At 37.7% G+C, this 19,191-nt stretch overlaps 1 protein-coding gene across 1 annotated transcript; it reads right to left on the minus strand.

Annotated features, from left to right (window-relative positions):
• Positions 1-1,830: 1,830 nt before the first annotated feature.
• fshr (follicle stimulating hormone receptor) lies at positions 1,831-17,711 on the minus strand. Its single transcript, XM_075457996.1, has 14 exons — positions 17,293-17,711; positions 14,394-14,465; positions 13,155-13,229; positions 12,911-12,985; positions 12,744-12,818; positions 10,837-10,911; positions 10,341-10,421; positions 7,501-7,569; positions 7,329-7,403; positions 5,421-5,606; positions 4,864-5,081; positions 4,465-4,646; positions 4,184-4,375; positions 1,831-3,073 (listed from the first exon to the last, which is right to left on the minus strand). The coding sequence occupies exons 1-14, from the start codon at positions 17,487-17,489 to the stop codon at positions 2,561-2,563; spliced, it is 2,085 nt and encodes a 694-aa protein (XP_075314111.1). The 5' UTR covers positions 17,490-17,711; the 3' UTR covers positions 1,831-2,560.
• Between the last annotated feature and the right edge of the window lie 1,480 nt (positions 17,712-19,191).

Raw genomic sequence — 19,191 nt, forward strand, 5'->3', positions numbered from 1 at the left:
GTTTCTTTAATTATTAGCCATCATTTGTGAAAATATGATGCACTGTAGATATTTTTCTTGTTTATATGGAAATAACAAAATGATTGATGAGCATAAACTAAATGTTAAAATATGAACAAATACTATGCAATATGGATAAGAGAGAGAATTAAATAGGCCTAAAAAGAGAGAAGGTTTTGCATTTCTACTAGAAGACTATACTTATTTCCTTTATTCAACACAAAACACGCCAAAAAGAATGACTAATTAGGAGGTGTGGTTTTATTTAGAATATTGATACGTTATGAGTCTACAAGTGATTTCAGTTTGTTTTAAAAAATCAAACAATAATTTGTTGTTATACCTTAAAATACCGTATCTATTTTTCGGGGCAAATGTTGTCAATTTACAGAATTTTGGTGGAATGACACTTTAATAAACTTCTGGTTAGTGTCGTTTTATGCAAGATGACCACCAGGGGGCATTGTTTAGCCGCAAATGATCCGACCATGATCTGAAACTCCTTAAAGACAGAACTGTACTGATTCTTTTTTCCCCCTCCTTTTTTGTGGCATTGTCACAGGCGTTTGTCTTATTTATTTATTTGTTTAGTCAGGCGAGGCTGAACTACAGCAGTGATTCCAGTAACGAGTATACCTGTATATTTATTCAAAGGGAAAATATTTTTTTCTTTTAGAAAATCCTCTTTGTAAAATGCGCAGAAATATCCAGAAGTTCGTGATGGAGGTTTGTTGTATTTATGTAAGTGTTCTGTGAAAAGCATTATCTTAACTGCCACCGTTTTATCAAAATTTTAAAAGTAGTTTGTTTATCCAAACTAAATTTAGCTCACACTTAAAACTATGCTTTCCTGCCACAGTTGTTAATACGCTCATTTATGGTGCCTGTTGAAACGACTAACATTACTGTTCACAGCTCAGTGGACCATAGCATAGCAGAGATCACTATAAACCCTGAATCATTAGCGTCAGCTGGTGGTTAAAGTGTAAAATGCACCCCCACATTTAGCATGTAGGAGGCAGTACATCCATATCAATGAGACGGACTAGGATTCTTTCTTGCAGCTGCAGCCTTGAAACTCTGGGTTTCTGCTGAGTGTGTGCGCGTCTTATCTTGGTGCCATATCCATCCTCCTGTAATAAGCAGAATGAGCAGCTGTGTAGTCTGTCCTCCCACACCCACCCACCCACCTTGATACACAGAGCAGAGGTTGGTAGGGTCACCTTGTCCTTGAGAGCTTAGGATGCGCCGAAGGACAGAACTGATAGATAAAAAAAGAACATATATTGCACATGTGTGATTTTTCCCTCTGAAATCCACTCAAGCAGAGAGATTTATGAGCAAATCTATCAAAGATATGAGAAAACCACGCAATAATGTATTTTGTACAAAACAAACAAAAACACAATTGCATTTCAACGATGATTACAAAGCCTTTCTTTGGAAAAAGCGAGACACAGGTGAATTGGAGGGGACATAGAGACAGGAGCTTCAGCAGACCCTGTGTCTAAAGAGGTTATTAATCACCATGTCTTGAAGTGTTTTTTATTTTTTGGGGGGCTTTTTCATGCCTTTAATATATAGAACAGTGAAGAGAGACAGAGGGAATAACACGCAGCAAAGGGCCGTCCGATGCGGGATTCGAACCGGGGCCAGCTGCACGAGGACTATAGCCTCTGTCAATGGGGCGTCTGCTGTACCCACTACGCCACAGACCGCCCCGTAGTGTTCCTTTTAATGAATATTATATAATCATAACACTGAACGTCAAATTAATGAATTTTCTGTGCATAGGTTAATGTCCCCCCTTATAAAACCTTTGTCAAAGTCTTTTGTACCACTTTAATTTGTTGCATTATCTTGGGACACCAGATGGACAGTGTTAGTTGCATGAGACGATGGGTGAAGACATTACTTTACTATTCCCTCTGCTCTTCCATTTATACCAGTACTCCTAAACTGTTGTGTTGCTGGAAACTCCACCCATCAAGTTACAACAAACACAAGGGTATCTAGGACAGCTTAAATGACCCACATTTGTTTTAATTATCTGCAGTTGTTGTTTCTATACTTGGATTGCTGTAGTTCACACTATTTTAAATGTATTTTACAGTTGGCTACAAGATCTAAGATGAACATTGGACACTGGCCGCCTTGTGCTGTTGTTGATCAGGGGTGAAACATTTAAGTAATCCCGTAGCCCACATGACTGTGGTTGAAACACTGTAATGTCTGTGTTGAATTAAAAACTGTAGGACATTGATGAATTGAAGACCAACTTATCTTAAACCTGTCAGTGATGAGCTGGAGAGGGATACAGCAGTCTTTTCAAGCATCCCTACAATGTGCAACCATGAAACAGTTTTCTTTCTTTAATTTTGAGGCGTTGATCCATTTCAAAGTCTCGTTTCTCCTTCAGACTTCTCTGGGTGAGTGAAAAAGGGCTTTTGTGGGAGGATCAGGACAATCTGGTAAAGGTATGGATATTTGTGGAATTTTTGGATGAAACACCAACACTCTCGTTTCCCAACGAGACTCAGTGCACTGGCAAAGGAGGACATCAAACAGCTGCTCTTTGGAGAGGTCCATTTCGGCTGCTGACGGGAGAAAAGGTCCATGTCGGCTGCTGACAGGAGGAAGTCTCAGTGCGGTAAATTTGTGCCCGAGTCTTAAACAGGCCAAATCGAGCCGCAAGAAGAAAGAAGTCACGTCGGAAGGTACGGGTGAAGAATGCGTACAGGAAGGGATTGGAGCAGGAGTTGATGGGGTAGAAAAAGACCAACAGGAGTTTAGAGTCTGAAATGGTGATGAGGGGGAGCTTTAGGGCAGCCGAGATGGCGAAGAAAGAGATTGGAGCCATGCAGATAAAGTCAGTGAAAATGAGTACGGCCATGCGTTGAGCCACGCGGGTGTCAGCGTGGGCTGGTGCTGACGAAGGTTTGCGGTAAGTGAAGTAGATGCTGAGGTAACAGCCGCACACACAGAAGAAGGCCAGGATGTTGAGAAGGAGGAGAGAAACCACATAGACCTGGGACTCCAGAGACTCCACGTCCATCGGTAGGCAGATACTCACCTGCGTAGAGACACATGTTCAAACATCACAGTGATCACCTTGATGCACCTCATTTATACTTCACATCCTGGGATGTATAGAATACATAAACAGACACGTAGGTTTGGAAGCTAGATCTAAGAACTTTGCAATTACAATTCTCGATGCATACCCTAAAACCACTCCAACAACTTCCAGTGATAGCTGGGCATCGTAAAAATAGGTGCAACCATGGAAAGATTATGAAACAGTGGGCCCCTGAGACACCATAAGCAGCCCACTCGACTTACTAAAAGAGGTCTGAATCTTAGAGATGTTTTGCATCAGTATGTGTGTCTTCACAGAGTTATTTCTTGTTGTGAAATATTGATTATTTTATTCACATTTTTAATCTAATTTTTGTCATTTCGTCCCATTTGGGTATATTTTTAGTCACAAGTTGTTTATTTGGAATACAGTTTTTTCTTTTTTTCTTCTTTGAGATATACTTCAATTTGATCATTTCAAATCTTTGTGGTCAAGTTTGTATGTCCTAGTTTTTGTTTTGTAACTGTGGTAGTTTTTGTGTCATATTCTAACCATTGTAAACTTTTAACATGTGGTCATTTTTTTTTATCAGTTTATTTACACGTCTTTTACATCTAATGTTATTTGTTTTTTTACTCAGCAGTGGACACAAATAGATGCGATTTTTGTTTTAACATTGCATCTATGCTTTAGCCCCGATGTAGACAAACTGGTTTTAAAATCCTACTTTAAAAACATTTTACAGAGAGAAAATTCGAAGCTCTTTTCCAAAATGCAGAGAACACACCTTCATCTAGGCTGAGATTTGACAACTACAAAATTTTTAAACTTTGATCAGCCTCATTAATGACTAAGAAATTTAATAAATATGTTCTCTAACATTTATTGTAAGATAAACACATTAAAAAAGGAGAAAAATGTTGAGGATCCAGTTTCTAAATGATGGTCATATTGGGTTTTTCCTTGCCATTCTTAATTGTCATTGAATAACTTTTTTGGGTGCAAGATGAACACTAACACATGAGTTCTTATACCATTTTAAAAAGTACATTGGAAGGCACAGAAAAAAAAAATGAATATAGCATGAATAGATTAAATACTCACTTTGCTGTAACTGCTGACCCCAACTGTGGGCAGCAATGCGGCCAGCAAGGAGAAGATCCAGCCTGCTGTCATGATAATACAGGCATGCCTCAGGCGAAGTTTACGGTCGAGTCGCAGAGCATGTGTGATGGTGTGCCAGCGCTCCACTGTGATCGCTGTTAATGTGAACACTGACAGTTCACTAGCAAACACCTGTAGATGGCACACAATTTTGTTTAAACCTTGATATAGATAAGTGATGTCATTAATGCATGCAGTCAAGTCAATGTGTGTATACACACCGTGAAAAAGCCTGCTGCTTTGCAGCCAAGGCCCATCTGCCAGTCTATGGCGTGGTTGTAGTATTGCCCGTGAGTGAGCATGTCTACGGTTGCTATGACTACCAGGTAGATGCCCATGCAGAGGTCAGCAAAGGCCAAATGGCACATGAGGAAACGAGGCACAGTCAGCTTGGAGCGGGTGCCTGACCACATTAAAATGACTCCAATCACTCAAGTAAAAGTAATTAGCAGTAACATACACTCAAAATGCTTTTTACTGTGAAACAGATTAGTGCTCAGTTTTGTCATGTGGAAAAATGCTAAAAAGAACTTAAGGGGATGCAGAATGTCTGAGATGTTCAGATAGAGCAACCACTTACAGTATATGGAAAAAGCAAAACTTTCATTTGAGTTTCCTACCTAACAATACAAGGAGAACTACTGTGTTGCCCAGCAGAGCGAGGACAGAGATGATCCAGATGAGGACCCGTAATGGGACGGGGGACATGATGTCCTCACAGGGGTTAAAGTCATCAGGCGTTGGGCTGCATGTGATGGAGGTGGAGTTGTTACAGTGATTGTTGAAGAAGATATCGTCCTCCTTTGCCCTCGGGTCGCTACAAAACGAGTTCCACGATCTAGCACACAACAACACTTGTGTGTGTTAGATGGAAGCACTGTAGAGCGAAGTACTGTACTTATGAACGTGATATGTTACATTTCAGCATTCACTTTTTTTACACATTTTTTTCTATAGAACTTAAGATTCAGAAGTCTGTGTTCAACCAGTAATGGAGTTGTAATGAAATATTATGCATAAAAGCCTCTATTCAAATCGGGTAATTGTTCACTTCCAGGAAAAAACCCAAACAAATTGAAGTGAAGTAGCGCAAAACTGTAGCGTGACAACTAACAGACAGATGTAAGAGTGTTGGGAATGTTTTTGTGTTTGCAACAACAGGTACAAGAATATTTACACGTTTCTGGGCATGTTTTCGAAGGCGCAGCAGTGTGAAGGGTACGTTAGTTTTGCCAAATCCAGTCCGGTAAAGTGGTGCGGAGGTGGAAGTTTTTTCAGGTGATGGGCAGACTCTGCAAAAAGCTTCTCGAGACCACTGAGGATGGAGTCTGGCAGAGAGCTGATAGCTGTTTGAGAGATGTCCCTGCACAGGCAAGCAGAGACAACAGGATTTAACATGGGAGTCATTTTAATTACATTTAACACTCCTCCTATTTATTCGCTCAAGTAGTTAAACCTATAGCGTATGAATTTTTTTTTAAATTACTAGCATCCTATTTCATCCCAAGTCTGCTTGATTAGGTGATGAAGCCTGAAATGATTACTTTTCGTAGGACTAATTCTAATTTAAGAGAAATGATGCATAACAATACAGTACTTGGCAAAAGTGTTGAGCCACCTCTGATTCCTTTACATTTAGCTTCCAAGGAGACGGACTTCCTAATGATCCTTGAAAGTGGTATTGATCAATAATCCTCCAGACTTTCTGAAGGTCTTTCAAAGTTTTTCTTTGGACATTTGACTGCTTTTTCTTCATATTTCCAATCCAGCTCATCCATTTTTTTCTTCTAAATAGTCATTATTAGTTAAGCCACTGACCTATGAATCATTCAAGCAGAACAAAGGGACCTAACTCAAGAAATGAACAGCTTTGTCTACACATAACACACAGCTTAGCAAATAACCAGATTTGGATTTTGTCGTTTGTTACTCGCAGCCTGTCACAAAGACAGATAATTTATTCCCATATTTTTAGCTGCATCTATGAAAAATGCCAAAGATAACTCAGTTTGACAGACATGAAATGGTATTTTTGCACCCACAAGGTGATTAGCCAAAAAACGTGTATGTCTGCATGGTGAGCAGCGTTTCTTTTAAAGAATTGAACACAATTGGAGCTCAAAAAAAGAAGTGGCAGGCCTAAAATCCAACAAATACTTGACACAAGACCTAAGAGATGCATCTGGACCTTAAGGTGATCCATCTACTGTTTACTGAAGCCTCATCAGGAAAGGTCTCCGTTTTTAAGAAGAGGAAGCGGGGAGAACAGGCTGAGGTATGCCAAATCACACAAGAATTGGACTGAAAATCAGTGACAAAAGGTCTTATGGAGGGATGAATCCTCCCCAGAATCTGGACCTCAACATTATTGAAGCAGTGTGGGATCATCTTGGCAGAGAACGGAACAAAAGGCAGCCCACATCCAAAGAAGGGCTTTGGGATGTCCTTCAAGAAGCCTGGAGAACTATTCCTGATGACTCCTAAAATAGATTACAAGAAAGCTTGTCTAAGAGGGCAGAGGCAGCGTTTTAGAATAAAAGTGGTCATACTGAATATTACTATTCGAGCTTATTAATATTGTACAAACTCTGTTTGCTTGTTGCAAGTCTGTTGTTGATTTTGGCTTTACTTTATTTTTGTTTCACAATAGACACATAAATAATAGGTGGTTCAATTCATTTGCACAGTACTGTATATGCCAGTAATATTGAAAAAAAAAAAAAAAGGAAAGCAAATCAAGAATAAAGATGAAGCGGACCCGCTGTTGATTGCCAAGTATTTGCTGGGAGTGAAAAAAAAAAAAAATACACAGCAATGGCAACCGAATAGAAAAATACTTTTGTTTGATTGCTCTTTCAATAGAAGGAGATGTCTCTTTGTTTGAGGAATAAACAGATGAGAAGTCTTTCTGATGAAATTTCACCAACCTTCTATTTGTTTTACCTTAAATCTATAAATATTTTAGCATCTCTCTCTTCACACATCTCAAATTGTTTCTTTTTTATTCCTTCATCCTAAGTTTGATAAGTGATTAGGAGGAGGGTGAATCATGTGGATACGAGATACTGTCAGATGTCATGCTTACAGTACCACCAACTCACTGGAACCCACAAAGGCATTTGGACTGATGTGAGTAAGCTGCTTGTTGCCTCTCAGGAGCCTAAAAGAGACACAGAAAGAGAGAAATTAAATATTTAGGATGACTTTTTTTTTCTGTAGAACTTCTGTTGGTGATTATGCGTCCGTCTGTGACTCACAATCTGTACATCTTTGTTCCGTTGAAAGCGTCACTTGCCACCTCCTTGATGCCATTTCTGGTGAGCCGTCTGTCATTAGAAAGAGAAGCCAAATTACAGTCGTGTGGCTCCAACACATTCCCAACAGTAAACTTATCTGAGCTGCTCACGTCTAATTTTGTGTTTTCACTGCTTTGGTTTCTAGCAACAAAATCTGTGCAAACACAAAAGCTTTCAGTTAAACACGTCAGTTATTGTCTTCGATTTCCTTTTTTAGATTTTCTCTTCTGTTTAACAGTATAGATCATGTAGTCACTGGCCTGAAAAGCTGAAAGTGAAAAAGGCTAAAAGCAGTTGCAAACAACACAGATATAATTTGTGTTTTTTTTTGTATGTCCACCATATATGTTTTGGTCCCATTTTAATCATATTTTGCTGTTTTTATGTGGCCTATTCATTCTGTGGTACATTCTGTCAAATTTCTGCTGTTGTCATTTAGTCATCTCGAAGGTCATTTTGCAACTTTTTATAGCTTCTTAAAAAAATGTTTGGTTATTTTTGCATTTCTCTGTAGCTATTCTACATATCTTTTAGGTATTCTTTTCTCACATTTGGGACAAATAGTTGATGGTCTATCAATCTATTTTCAGTCGTTCTGTATCTCTCGATGGTCAATAACTAAAGTTCCTTATGGCTATTGTTCGTCTCATTTTGGTTTAGCATTCTTTTATTGCATTTCTGTAATATCTCTTTGTTTAGATCTCTTTTGCATCTCGTTTTGGTTGTATTGTATCTATTTCTAGGATGTATACATTGTTATATTTCTGGGATAAGATCTGGGGTCCACACTCCGCAGGCTCTTAAGCCTCTACCCTGTAGCCTCTTCACAAAATCCCATTATTTAAGATGTTACTTTGAAGATCGAAACAAAATAATTGTTTAGTTTTTTTCGCTGAAAGATTGATGACTGATCCTTTTATTTATATCAAGTATAGGCCAGCAGCCAAAAGGCTGTGCAAAGAACAAAAACTAAAAGCAAAAGGATCCAGCAAGCCTGGCTCAGTCTGAATGTTTAAAGCCTCTATGGCTTAAATAAAGCATTACGTTGTTTTTGTAAGCTATAAAAAAAAATAAAAAATCAGTTTGTAGTTCTGTGCCAGAATATTTATTAGCCAGTTGCAACTATTTTGAGGAGAGAAAAGGTGTTGTTTTTACATTTTGGATTTGTGCCTAGATTGAATAAACAGTTCAGTCACGAGAGAGCTTTGAAGCTGCCGGTAGTTGGATCTTGTTAACTTGTGCAGACTTCCCTGTCTAGTTGCTTGGCTAAGCAAAGCCTCACATTTTACCATGCAACCATGAAATTCTTGTTCATCATTTAATCTAAAAATCCTATTTCTCAAATACTGAACTATTTCTTCGAGCAAAAGTCAAGAAAGCAGACCTGGGCTCGTCACTCATACATCATTCATTCATTGAGTTTAGTGTATACACCTTGGACAGGTCGCCAGTCCATCACAGGGCAAATAACCATGCACGCTCACATCTACCAGTTGGGTCATTTGAGAATCACCAATTGACTTGATATTACTGTTATGTTATGATATATATATAAGTCTAATTGGGGTATTATTACTAATACATTATGTTATTATGTTGAAGCTGTATGAAACTGCTTGAGGAAGAGCTTTTCAGAACGATTCTATTTACTGCTGAGGTGCTTAACCTATGAAAAATGTCACATAGTTATCAAGTTGCTAAAATAGTGTGTGAGCAAAGTGTTAGTTTAGAGCACAGATTTTCAATGTGTGCACCAGGCCTGTCCAGGAGGGCTCCGAACCGTGAGTGAATGTAGACGAAAGAATATTACATTGGCTATCAAAAGAATAGCGTGAATATTTGTGATTTGGTCAAAACATTCAGGTACATTAGTTCTGAGGTCATTTACCCATTTTTCTCAAAATCAGAAGGCAATAAAAACATTATGACAGATCATTTTTGTATTTGGTGTAGTCTTAATATGTGGTTATCTTGGCTCACCTGTTTAGTGTGTATGGGATTAAATAACTCAATCATTATCCCATAGGTACCCAGGAATTTCCCAAACAGGTGATGTGAGCGTGTTGTTTTTTTTGTTTTTTTTACAAACTTTGTCTGAGTGGAGGCCTACTGTCTCAGTTTAGGAAAATTCCGCTTAAACCATTAAAACGCTCTATGCTAACCCTACTGTGTAAAAGAACATAATTATCAACATATTTAAAAGTAAAAGTACTTCTTTGGTTTAAAATGTACCGCTGTGATGCAGACGCGCGGTTCCCCAAACAAGGATTAGGTCCCAACAAAGAGTCACAAGAGAAAAGTTAGCAGTCATGGAAGAATTTATGCTACATGAAAAGAAAGTTTTGCTGTTTAGATTAGATTTAAAAAAAAAAATTCTTTGATTATCCTAAACAAAAAAAACAAAACAGGAAAAAATGAAAAGAAGTAAAGAACATAAAGTAAAGAATTGCACTTGTACTTGAGAAAATGAGCCAATATTGATCTTATTTTGTGTTGTTCATCCAAGAATAACAAGTAATGACATGTGCATAATGCATATAATAGATTTTTGTTTGAGTCTTATTCATTACATGATTTTCAGCTGAGATGGAGGACAAACTAATATGCAAGGTGATTTGGGGGGGAAGGGACATTCTAAATTCTAAGAGTGTTGGAAATGCAGAAAAAGAAGAGAAGCAGTAGAAGATATAATCAGTAAAGAGGACGTTTCAGGGAACATTCATCACTGTGTTTTCAATATCCACTCTGATCTTTCTGAGGGTGGTGTGTTTCTAAAAAAAAAAAAAAGATTAATCTCTTACATCTCTTCAATAGCTTGAGTGCTGAGGCCTCTGAAGGCATTGGCAGGGACTGTCTCTATGTTGCTGTTATCCTGCAGGTCACTAAGCAGCACAAAAAGAAGCATAACAAATGACAAAAATTTAAATAAGTAGCAGAAATACAAATTTGTATTGAACAATAGCAGGTACATGTATTCTCATGGTGAAATTTATGTAAGACCATATCTCAGAATCCCTGTGAATCTCACTTTTCTTTTGAAGCTGTGAGATGACAGTTTGAATATGGAGATTTGAAGGTTGAATTCTATAGGAGAAATGTTTTGTGCTTCAGATAAGCAGTCCTCAAAGGATTCTTCTATGTGTAGCTTTTGACTGCAAATATATCTGATGTGCGATTTCCTCTGGGCATGTTTAATACTGTACGCCTATAAATTCAGGTGGATGTGGGAATAGTAGTGCGTGGGCGTGTTTCTGAGCATGCGATTGTGGTTTATATCTGTCGTGTCCGGACACCTACAACAGAAAATTCTGGGCCATAGAGTGGATCTTGGAGAGGTCTGGAAAAACTCTCAGGCCGGTGTTGGAGATGGTCCTGTGATGTGAAGATTCAACAAATAAATATTACAACAGTCGGCCAACAGTCAACAGACACTTTTTGCACAGTCACATACAATGTAACATACATATTACTGACAGTGATAAAAATGAACAAGTGAAGAGATTACAAAGCAAATTCGAATGAAGGTTGCAGAGGGATAAATCAGCCATTAACTAGCTTAAAACACAGACATGAAAAAAAGGGAATTCATTTTGAAAGGATCGACTCTGCGAGGTTGTTCTTTAGGCACGATGTGATAAAATGATAAAATGAAATGGTATTGATGTTTTAATCTGATCTGTTTGAGTGTTTACATGACACTGTTAGAAAAACATGAAAACCACAAAGACCATATTTTGATATTGAGCAAAGTAACTAAAAAGTTGAAACGGATTCGATCTCTAACTAATACTGTCAACTATAATCATGGTTTGAATACGTTCACCCAAACTCTAGCATACAACAGACTTTAGACTGTGGAGTGTGAAGAGCTGGTATGTTGGGTTTCCCTAGTCAAATCAACATCCTATTTCTATACAACACAGTTTCATGATGAAATCATCTCTCATAGTTTTCTTGGTAATGGACGTGAATTTTAGAAAAACATTTTTTTTTTCTTTTTTTCAGATGCAGTGGGACTTGTTACCCAGTAAGCCAGACAAGGGACATTCCTAACAAAGCAGTAGACATTGTGGGAGGGCATGTTTTAAGGCTAGCATGTAGATTTTCAATGCCATAACTTATCCAAAATAATGAGTGACATTAAGGGTGACAATGAATGAAAACAAAAGTTTAAAAGTAAAATAGGTGACTAAGTTATTTCCTCAAACGAGAGATATATTTGGATCTACTTGTTAAGGGTTCCCTCCACCCTCAAAGGCAAATTATTATTTTTTTGCCTATTTGTCAAACAAACATGCCTGACAGTTTCACATAATGCAGTAAGCCTATACTCATTTGGCCTCTCAGTAAGTTTTTCTTTAAAAACTCACAACTGGTGAGCCATATGTGACACTAGACTTTAAGATAGTTTCCATTTTAAGGCAAGCAACAATGTTTTCTTAACCCAAACCAAGAAATGTTTCATGCCTAATTTGTTTTTCACTCCTAAACCTAACCAAACAATGACTGAAAGCAGAAGTAACTTAACTAAATTTGGTACTAATGGAAGATTGATGGTCAATGAATTTACATTAAGTGAAAATGTACAGTTTGTATTTGTAGCTGCTGTATTTCTCACTAACTTGCCACCGCTTGTCAAACAGAAAAAGGATATCCAGCCCTGTTTTGTATTAAACTTTATACTAAAAACGTATTTTTTTAAAACAAGCTCAAATAAAGAATTCAGCTTTGAGACATTGTTTTTTTCCCTTACACTGAGGTGTCTTTGACTAAGTATGAAATGTTTTAAAAATATGATAGTTTCTTTTTGTTTAGTATACAGTGCTGAGTTTGTGTGCTCCAGTTCTCATAAATTGGGACATGCAGAACAGTACTGATGAAACTGTCCCTTGTAAATAGTTACACTGAGATAGTTTTAAAAGAGAGAGACAGTTCAGTTTTTTGCAACACATAAATGTAACAAGCCTGAAGTAATGCGTAACACATTTAGGGTAGAACATTTTTTTTTTCTTGGTTGGATTCAGTGTGACACTTGATTTCTCATCAAGGGAATCAGTCTAATTAAAAAAAACATGTATTTGGTTGCGTGAGCCATGATAAGTAGGCCTGTCACCCATAACCTATTTTGGTCTCTTAATTAGCTTGAAAAACATAAACTGAAGGAGAGAGTATTCATCTTTGCCGCGCTCTTGCGGAGTACTCACAAGCACCGTAGCTTCACAATGTTCTTGAAAGCATCTGGATGGATGGATTTTAGATGTATTGACTTGGTTATCTCTCTGAAAGAAACACGTTTTGTCACACACTCATATACAATATAACTGGTTTTACAGGGTTTCACTGCTGTGGGTATTCTGCGACCCATACTTACATTTCAGTGAGCTCTGGGAGATCAGAGAAAGCAAAAGCTCTTATACTCTCCAAAGCAACATTTTCAGATATGAAGCTGAAACATAACAACAACATTACTTGCCACACTTTCCTCTCAACTATTTGGGTGATTAACCTTCTCAGAGTTTGCAGCTCATCTTATTCCACAAGAAAGACTAAAAACAAGAGCATTAGAGAAAGCACAGTATGTGCAGTCATTGGCTTTTAGAAATCTGCATACTCACATATCAGTGAGCCGAGGGAGATTGGCAAAGGCAGATGTACCAATACTCTGCAGCATGTCATTCTTCGATATGGTACTAATGTTGGAACGGGTGGAAAGAAAAAGAAGAAGGAAACACAAAAGGGTACAAATGTTTGCGTTCATTTGTTGTTGAGGCTAAATGCACAAACAAGACAGCACTTATAAACAAATCCTACAGCAGCACTCTCTGGACAAGAAGCAAAGAGGCACAATATGAGATACTGGACACTGAGGAGAAGGGGGGGGGGGGGGGGGGGCTGGAGTCTATCTGCTATCTATTCCAGTTATTTTGAGATGTGTCATTGGGTGAGAGGCGGTGTACACCCTGGAAGGGTTGCCAGTCCATCATAGGGCCACACAGAGACAAATAAGACAAACAACCATCGAGACACACTCACTGTCGCTCCTCGTCACAAATCAACCTAACATGCATGTTTTTGGACGGTGGGAGGAAGATGGAGTACCCGCTGAGAACCCATTCATACATAGGGAGAACATGCAAACTCCACACAGAAACATTCAAATCAGGAACCCTCTTGCTGTGAAGCCATTGGCCATCATAGGAAACCCGAATATATCACAAAATGACAATGATAACAATTTATTTGAAAGCAATTGCTAAAACCCTTTATATATGCTTCCTGGTGCGGATTTGCTTTTGATTTTACTTATCACAGATTTTACTTATCAAGCATTGCGAGCCTTCCCACCACAGAAGAAAGAATTAGTCAAATATTCAAATATTGTATGATCATTTGAATTTAGGGAATGTAAAAAGAAAAAGCCTGTTTTACCATTTTTTTTTGTCAAGAATAAAGCAGTAATTTAGAATAATGATTATTAAATGATGTTTCTAATAATCTGTGGCGGCAGAAAAATCAATTACTTTTCCAGTTTACGTTACCCCTATCTCAGTTATTTTGAGATGTGTCACTGCCATCAAACTCAAGATGAGGGAATTGTTTTTAATTAAATGGTTTGAGAAATGAGATTTGCAAATCATTGAACTCTGTTTTCATTTACATTTTACAAAGAGCCCCAACTTTTTAAAGATTTATGTATACCAAAGGTGTCCAGACATGAAACTGTACCAGGAATAGGATAAATCTTCTCTGTCTTCTCTGTCTGAATGATTCATGTCTTTTTGGTTTTGGCTTCATTACATTTTGCATCAAAGAATAAACATGAGTATCACACACAAATGGACACACAAACTTACAGTTTCCTGAGGTGCTGCAGGCAGGTGAAGGCGCGGTTATGTATCTCTCTGATCTGCGTCTGCTTAACTTCCCTGTAGATGCAGACACAGTCAGCCACATCTGCCCTCATCAATACACTGATCACAGGAATGTAATGGAGGATACTCAGCAGACAGTTGTTCTGTATGCTGGGGATATGAGTGGGATACTTTCTTTGTGTCTTTGTACATGCACTGAAAATCAAGGAGGCTGTAATTGAGATGAGGATTTTCTTTTCTTGCAAGAAACAAATTATGCAAATAATCGGTGTGGAAGAGCCCAAGGATTTTGCCTCTGGCTGTTAAAGATCATCCGAAATAACCATCTGCTGCTGCATACTTGTAAATACACCAACTGTTCCTTAGCCTTGACCTTTGAGCAGAGCAGAAGGGATGAGAACACACGTATTGCCTTCTTGGAGTTCACTGTATATCTCTTGGGAATAGTTGCTGCTTTTGGCACAAAGTACGTTCTTGCCTTGTGTGTGCGTCTGTGTGTGCGTCAGCAGTATTTGCATGTATTGTAAGAATATGTATAACAAAACTGCTTATGCATATGTCCAGGTGTAAGTTTTTGATTTCAAGTTTTATTCCACTCATCCCCATTCATCACAAAGGCCTTGACATTCCTTCTGTCAAGACACCCAAAGCTTAATCAACCCGTTAGAGCTGCACCTTGAAATTTTGAAATTATGACGAGACTGTTTGCTGGGAACATTTTGGAAGGGTCCAACTGCAGATCTCTCTCCTTGGGCTCATGATTGTGTGAGCCAGTGTGTTTTGAGAAGTAGGTCTCTGTTGCATGTGGAAGGCTGGGTAAATTTTTATTAATTTCACTTCAGCAATATAAAAAAAGGTAGAAGAAATTTGAAGAAATAATGAAGCAATCTACTTGCTTGATTTGAAATCATAATGTTTTTTTTTTATTTAATTTGTTTTAAGTTAAAACTTAGCTTCGACTTTTGTTTGGCAAGGGCACTACTGAATTTCCAGTGACCAGCAGTCTGCTCAACTCTAAGTTCAAAGAATATGTGATCTCCAGAGGGTGTGAGAACAACTGAATGTGAAGGGTAAAGGGATGTTTTTTTTTTTTTTTAATCTCTACCCAATTACTTCCAACACTAACCAAGTGATCTTACTGTCTAAAGCCACTCAGAAGTTTTGTTTCGACTAGTAGATAGCATTGATGACGGGATTTCAGCCCTAACCTCGATTTTTTTCCATGTACTTATATGTTTATCATAAGGAAGGGTTTCTTAATAACTTTACTGATATCAATGCTGTTGATTTGAATTTTGAACAGCTAACAACATCAGGTTAAGGGGCTGTTTATAATTAGCCTTTAGGTTAGCCCTAGAAGAATCACATTTAACTTGTTTATGTGTTGATTAAAGTATTTTTTCCTGTCAAGTTAATACATTTAAATTCAAATGTCAGTGCAGTAAAGCCACCACCTGCAGCCAGGGGACATTTCTTAGTATAAAAACAGTTCAGCTGGCTTGTCCAACGTTATCAGACCAGCATACCAGACACCTAAACGAGACCTTATCAGTTACTGTACTGAAGCTGGTTAATTTGTACTAAAAACAAAGTGTGAAAAACACACACTAAGGCTAGCTGTTGTTACCAGTTTCATGTTTTTGTGCTTAGATAAGTTATGCAGCTGTCGCTCATTGCTTGCCTGCCATGTCAAACTTAAGCAAAATATTGTGTGAGCATACAGACAACACATTGCAGTGTCCTACCTCCTCCTCCTGGTTTCACACTAATTTCTGCTAATTGAGAGTTGATAAGCGAAACATACAAATGTGGTCACAAATGCAGTGAGGAAGCTTGTGAGCTTGTAAATATGGATGCAGACATCCCACATAGAAAGTGGTGAAACACTGAATCAACTGTTTATAAGAAAACACCACAGGACATATTTAACCTTAAAGGAAGAGACTGAGGAAGGCAGCCATGCTTTGCATGCATTCCCCGAGTTAGTGAATGCTAAATAAAACCAGCAATGGGAAGTTCAGTGCGAGATGAGCCAAGAGGAGATGAGTGAGGATTAGATATCGAGTCAAAATGATTATGCAAGCTCATGCAATGGGATTTTGTAAACATTGTGAATTCTGAATTCTGAATGTGAAAGTGTGTAAGAACACGATAAATGGAGGATACTTTTTTTTAGATGAATTCTCTGTGATGCAGACCTAAAGACTTTTGTTTGTTATGTCAAGGTAGACTACAAGTTTTATTTATTTGCTTACCATAACAAATGTGATAGCAGCTACAGCTTTAATAATACTGTGGCTTTAAATCATCCCTTTAAAGAGAAATCATGGGGTCTCTTACAAACTAAATGTGGGGTTTGGAAATCCCTTGAGTTGCAGTACTTGAAATCTGGAAATCTACTTCAAATTTGGCCATTTATCAGTACATCCAATCCTAAATTCCAGAATGGACACTTAAATTACCAGAGTGAAAAAAATGTAAATATTCCAGCTTTTAATGAAAGAAAAGTAACAGAAAAGCCGGTTGTATGCCAAATTGCATTTGAATATAGGGACTTTTGGAGGGGAAATAATAGAGGAAGAGGTGAACATATCATAGGGCTGCTTGCAAGAAGAACAATATGTACAGTTCTCTTAAAGCTTATTTCTTGGTTTACCATATAGATGCAAAACAGAATGGAAATTCATGCAGAGCTAACCAGTGTCACAGCACCCCAAATAGCGTAATATTGCATTAGGATTCCTTGAATTTGTCAGAAAAAGTGAAGGTGAAGCATGCAAGAAAAATTAATGACCACAACACTACAGTTGCTGGTGAAAATAGCAGCAGATATTTCTTTTTACATCTACGTGTTTCTTTGAGTGTATTGACACGTACTTACAGGCAGCAGGTGTTGCTGGAGATGTTGGAAGGAATAGTTGTGATCCCAAATCCCACTTGGTAGCACGAGCCTCGGTTTAGTTTGGCGAAACTGGTTTCAAATCCAGGTTTACATTCCTTTTCAGCGCCTGGCACTGAAGCCACTGCCACATTTACTAACACCAGAATCAGCATTATCAGTATCATTACGGCCATCATTTCAGGCTGTCTTGGTCCAGATCATTTAACTTTTCTCTTTGTTTTTCTTCTTCTTTTGGTTCTTGTACTTACACTTTCCTACATGCACGCAGATTCTCCACTAAAGCCCAGGCTCTAGTTTGATGTTAAAACTTTTGCTCGTTTGTCCATTTATCCTCTCAGGATTTTGTTCCACGTTGGAGAGTGAAGAAGAAACGTGAGGTGTTTTGGCGTTTTCATGCAGTGGTGAATGTCCGGGGCGTGTGAAAAGTTTCAAGGGTGTATGAGGATGTAGGAGGTCTCCTCTGGGGTGTGTGCATGTGTGTTTGTGCACTTTGTAAAACTCACCACAGCAGTGCGTAGAATTTAGATTTAGCAAATTGCTCACGCTCTTTAATTTGTCCAAAAATCTGTTTCCACTCATCCTTCACACTGTGACATTGAAATTGGCTCCCTCAAATCAAATCACAACAGTCACCAAAAATTGATAATACCTGTGTTGATTAGATACTAACCCTTTTATAAGAGTTAATACATTAGCCATAAAAATGGTTTATTAACTTGTGTTGAGAGAAATTCAATTGGAAATAAAAATATACAGGAAGTAGGATTACTCAACCTAATCATTATTGTGAACTCAGTTCATTTTGTATGTGTTAAAAATATATTCTTAAAAGTTTTATATTGCCTTTGAAAGAACTGTTTACAACACATATTCATGTATCAGTATGTATAATGTAACATTGAAACACTGTGTTAAACTGCAAAACGAAACCAAAATGAAAACTGTCAACTTTATTGGGTCTGGATTTTTTTCTTTTAACTTATAGAGCCATAAATAGTTGCACCTATGAATAATGCTGATGTGGGATAGCAACTATTCCCAGGGAGATTGCATTTTCTAGTTAGAGGATCTTGCAGATTCATGTTTTAATCTGATCACTACCTCTACCAGGGTCCTTCACTCTAAATAAAGCTGATTTTTACATTCAAATATTCTGTTATGTATGTTCTGTATGCTTCCAGAACTGAAGGCTTATTCATATGCGTAGAATGCTGCTCGGTGCTCCAGTATTCTTTTATCACTGTGGTGTGATGAGGTTAATTGAAATGTTGTGGAATGGTGATTATTTTCCCATTCATTAATCTTTAAGTTTAGTTGCTTAAATTCCTCACTTTAATCAGAATTTTTGGATTTTTTTAAATGGTATATTTGCATATTTAAGTATTACCCTCTTCCCTCTTCTCCTTATTTTCTAAAAAATGTTTTCTTTTCGATCTGTTCTTTTTTTTTCATTTTCTTTTTTTTTTTATCCCCAATGACCCTACTACACTGCGATGATATGCAGTGCAATATAAGGTTATTGGCAGGTTATTGAAAAGCTGAATGAGAGAAATAAGGAGTAAGTGTAAATGAATAAAAAGCTTAAATGTATTTTGCCAGCTGGTTTGAAGGAAAAGAAAATTCAGTTCATGGTATGAGGTTTAATCAAAATGAATGAGCTTGAAAATTCTTACTGTACTATACTATATCTATTGTTCTTACTGTATTCTACTGAGCTAACTTGTCTCTAATTTTGTCGCTAATTTCTTATGTATTGTATTGGCTTCAAGGCTTCATTCTGTTACAAGTTACATTTCTCTTTCTCTCTCTTCTCTCTTTGATTCGAGTTTAGTACAGTTGTGGAGTAAATTGTACAAATAGTATGGAGTTTTTCTGGCT

Source organism: Odontesthes bonariensis, chromosome 23 (genome assembly GCF_027942865.1).
Source record: "Odontesthes bonariensis isolate fOdoBon6 chromosome 23, fOdoBon6.hap1, whole genome shotgun sequence".
Taxonomy (NCBI): domain Eukaryota; kingdom Metazoa; phylum Chordata; class Actinopteri; order Atheriniformes; family Atherinopsidae; genus Odontesthes; species Odontesthes bonariensis.